General features: G+C 64.1%; 1 protein-coding gene across 1 annotated transcript in view; it reads left to right on the top strand.

Moving 5' to 3' along the window:
• The window catches only part of EMIHUDRAFT_365847 (hypothetical protein), a gene marked incomplete at its 5' end in the record, with an annotated part of 5,904 nt that overhangs the window by 2,691 nt on the left and 1,026 nt on the right, over positions 1-2,187 (top strand). Inside the window, one exon of the mRNA XM_005781877.1 lies at positions 921-925. Coding sequence (XP_005781934.1) covers positions 921-925 — 5 coding nt within the window. The remainder of the gene's footprint in view (positions 1-920; positions 926-2,187) is intronic.

A 2,187-nucleotide genomic window follows, 5' to 3' on the forward strand; every position in this document is an offset into this window, starting at 1 on the left:
CACCCGAAATAAAGTCGGTCGTCCAAAGTGGAGCAGAGGGCCTGGAGATTTGCGGCGCGCCGGGGAAGGTTCATGGTTGTCCGATGGTGAGATCGGACGAGGACGATCCTGGGGGCTGCGGACGTCTCCTGCCGATTCTCCGCACGGCTGTTGGTCGCGGGTTGCGCGGGTCGCTCGTGGGGCGGCGTGGGGTCCGTCCTCCCGCGGGCTCTGAAGCGAGGCGATTTTCGCCCTCCCGCGTCGACGTTTTGAGGGCCTTCCCGAGGGCTTCAGGCGGTGCGGGTTTGATGGGGCGGTAGCGCGGGGCGGCCTCCACCGTTTTCGCGAAAACCGCGTTTTCCGCGCGCGCCGGCGTCGCCCCGGGAGAAAGTCGTGTCGCTGCGCTCCACGACTTTCTCCCGGGCTCCGCCGGGGTGTGGTTGCGCGGTGGCAATGAATCTCTCTCCCTCTCTTTCTTTTCCTGCGCGCGCAGCGCGCGATTTTTTCGCGAGGTTGACCGTTTTATCGATTTTTGAGCCCTTCTTCGAGCCGTGGCGGGGGAGCGTGTAACCCTAACTTAACCCTAGCTCTCGACGTGATCCTAACCCTAACGTCATGACGGTGTGCCACCTCTAACCCTAACCGCAACACTACCCTGATTAACCCTAACGACACCCGGCAATCTTTATGCTTGGGGCGCTCGAGAGCGCCGCGTGGGCGAGGAGAGCCGGCCGAGCTCGCCGGAGGCGGTCTCGTGGCGAAGACGGCGGCGGTGAGATGGAGGGTTGCGGCGGGATCGAAGGCATTTTTTCCGTCGGCACGGCGGTCGGCCACCGCCGATGCGAGCTGCGCCTCGCCTTTGCTGCTCGGCGCAGCGGGTGGTGACGCTGTGACCGAGAGAGCCGACGCAACATCGAGAGTCGCGACCGCGCGGTGTCGAGGTGACGTGACAGCGAAAAGAGCACGAGAGAGGCGGCCGGCGCTCCGAGTCGATGAGCGAAGACCCTAGCAGCGACAGCACGAAGCGTGAGCGAGAGCGAGCGGGTGCGGGTCAGGTGGCGCTGGTGTCGAGTCCTGCAGAGCGAGGCAGTGAGTGCGATGGCGGCCGCAGAGCAGTTTCGGAACCGGCGGTGGCGAGGGCGGCGGCAAGTGCAGGAGAGCGAGTCCGTCGCATGCACACGGAAATGCCATGGCTACGCAGTGGGTGGTGTGGACGGAGCGGAGGCGTTGCGTGGGTGCACGCTGCGACGCGCCTGCGCGAGCGTGAGCAAATGGCAAGCGAGCGAGCGAGCTGTGCCGTCCGCGACCGAAAAAGAATTTTGCGGCTCCGTAAAGAATTTTCGACAAAAGGCGGTCGCACGAAACGATTCACGCGACAGGCGAGGCAGGAAAAGAATTGGAACCCGGAAAACGAAGAATCGACGCGCCGAGATGGATGCGCTGAGAAGAAGAAAAACATTTGTCAGACGTCATTCAAAGGCCGTGTGTCGCGTGTGCTGCGCTACACGCTCGGCGCTGCTAGCCCGGCGAGGAGCGCCTTTGGGGCGGCGAGAAGGCGCCGGACGGCATTCACGACTCGAGGTGTGAAGAGACGCCGTTCGCACTTTGTGCCACGAATAGGGCTCAGATCGCCGACTCACGAGACGGCCATCGCGGTGCGTGTGCAGCACGTGCTCCTCTGCACGCGCCGCGCTCTCAACGCGGCGCGCAGCGCCGCTAGAGCGGCTTGACGGCGAAAAAAAGACTTAGCGGCTTCGAGGTGTGAGGAGACAAAATTCACACTTTTCGACTCGGATAGGGCTCGAGGCGCCGATTTTCAGACCCCGTTCACGGGCCGTGCTGCGCGTGTGCTGCGCTACACGCTCGGCGCCGTTAGCACGGCGCGGAGCGCCCTTGGGGCGGTGAGAGGGCGCCGGACGGCGCTCACGGCTCGAGGTGTGAAGAGACGCCGTTCACACTTGTTGCTATGAATAGGGCTCGGCTCGCCGACTCGTGAGACGGCCTTCGCGGTGCGTGCGCAGTGCGTGCTCCTCTGCACGCGCCGCGCTCTCCACGTGGCGCGCAGCGCCGCTAGAGCGGTTCGGCGGCGAAAAAAGACTTAGCGGTTTGGAGGTGTGAAGAGACGATTCTCACACTTTTCGACTCGGATAGGGCTCGAGGCGCCGTTTTATCAGACGCCATGCAAGGGGCGTGTCGCGCGTGTACTGC

Source organism: Emiliania huxleyi (genome assembly GCF_000372725.1).
Source record: "Emiliania huxleyi CCMP1516 chromosome Unknown EMIHUscaffold_198, whole genome shotgun sequence".
NCBI classification, from domain to species: domain Eukaryota; phylum Haptophyta; order Isochrysidales; family Noelaerhabdaceae; genus Emiliania; species Emiliania huxleyi.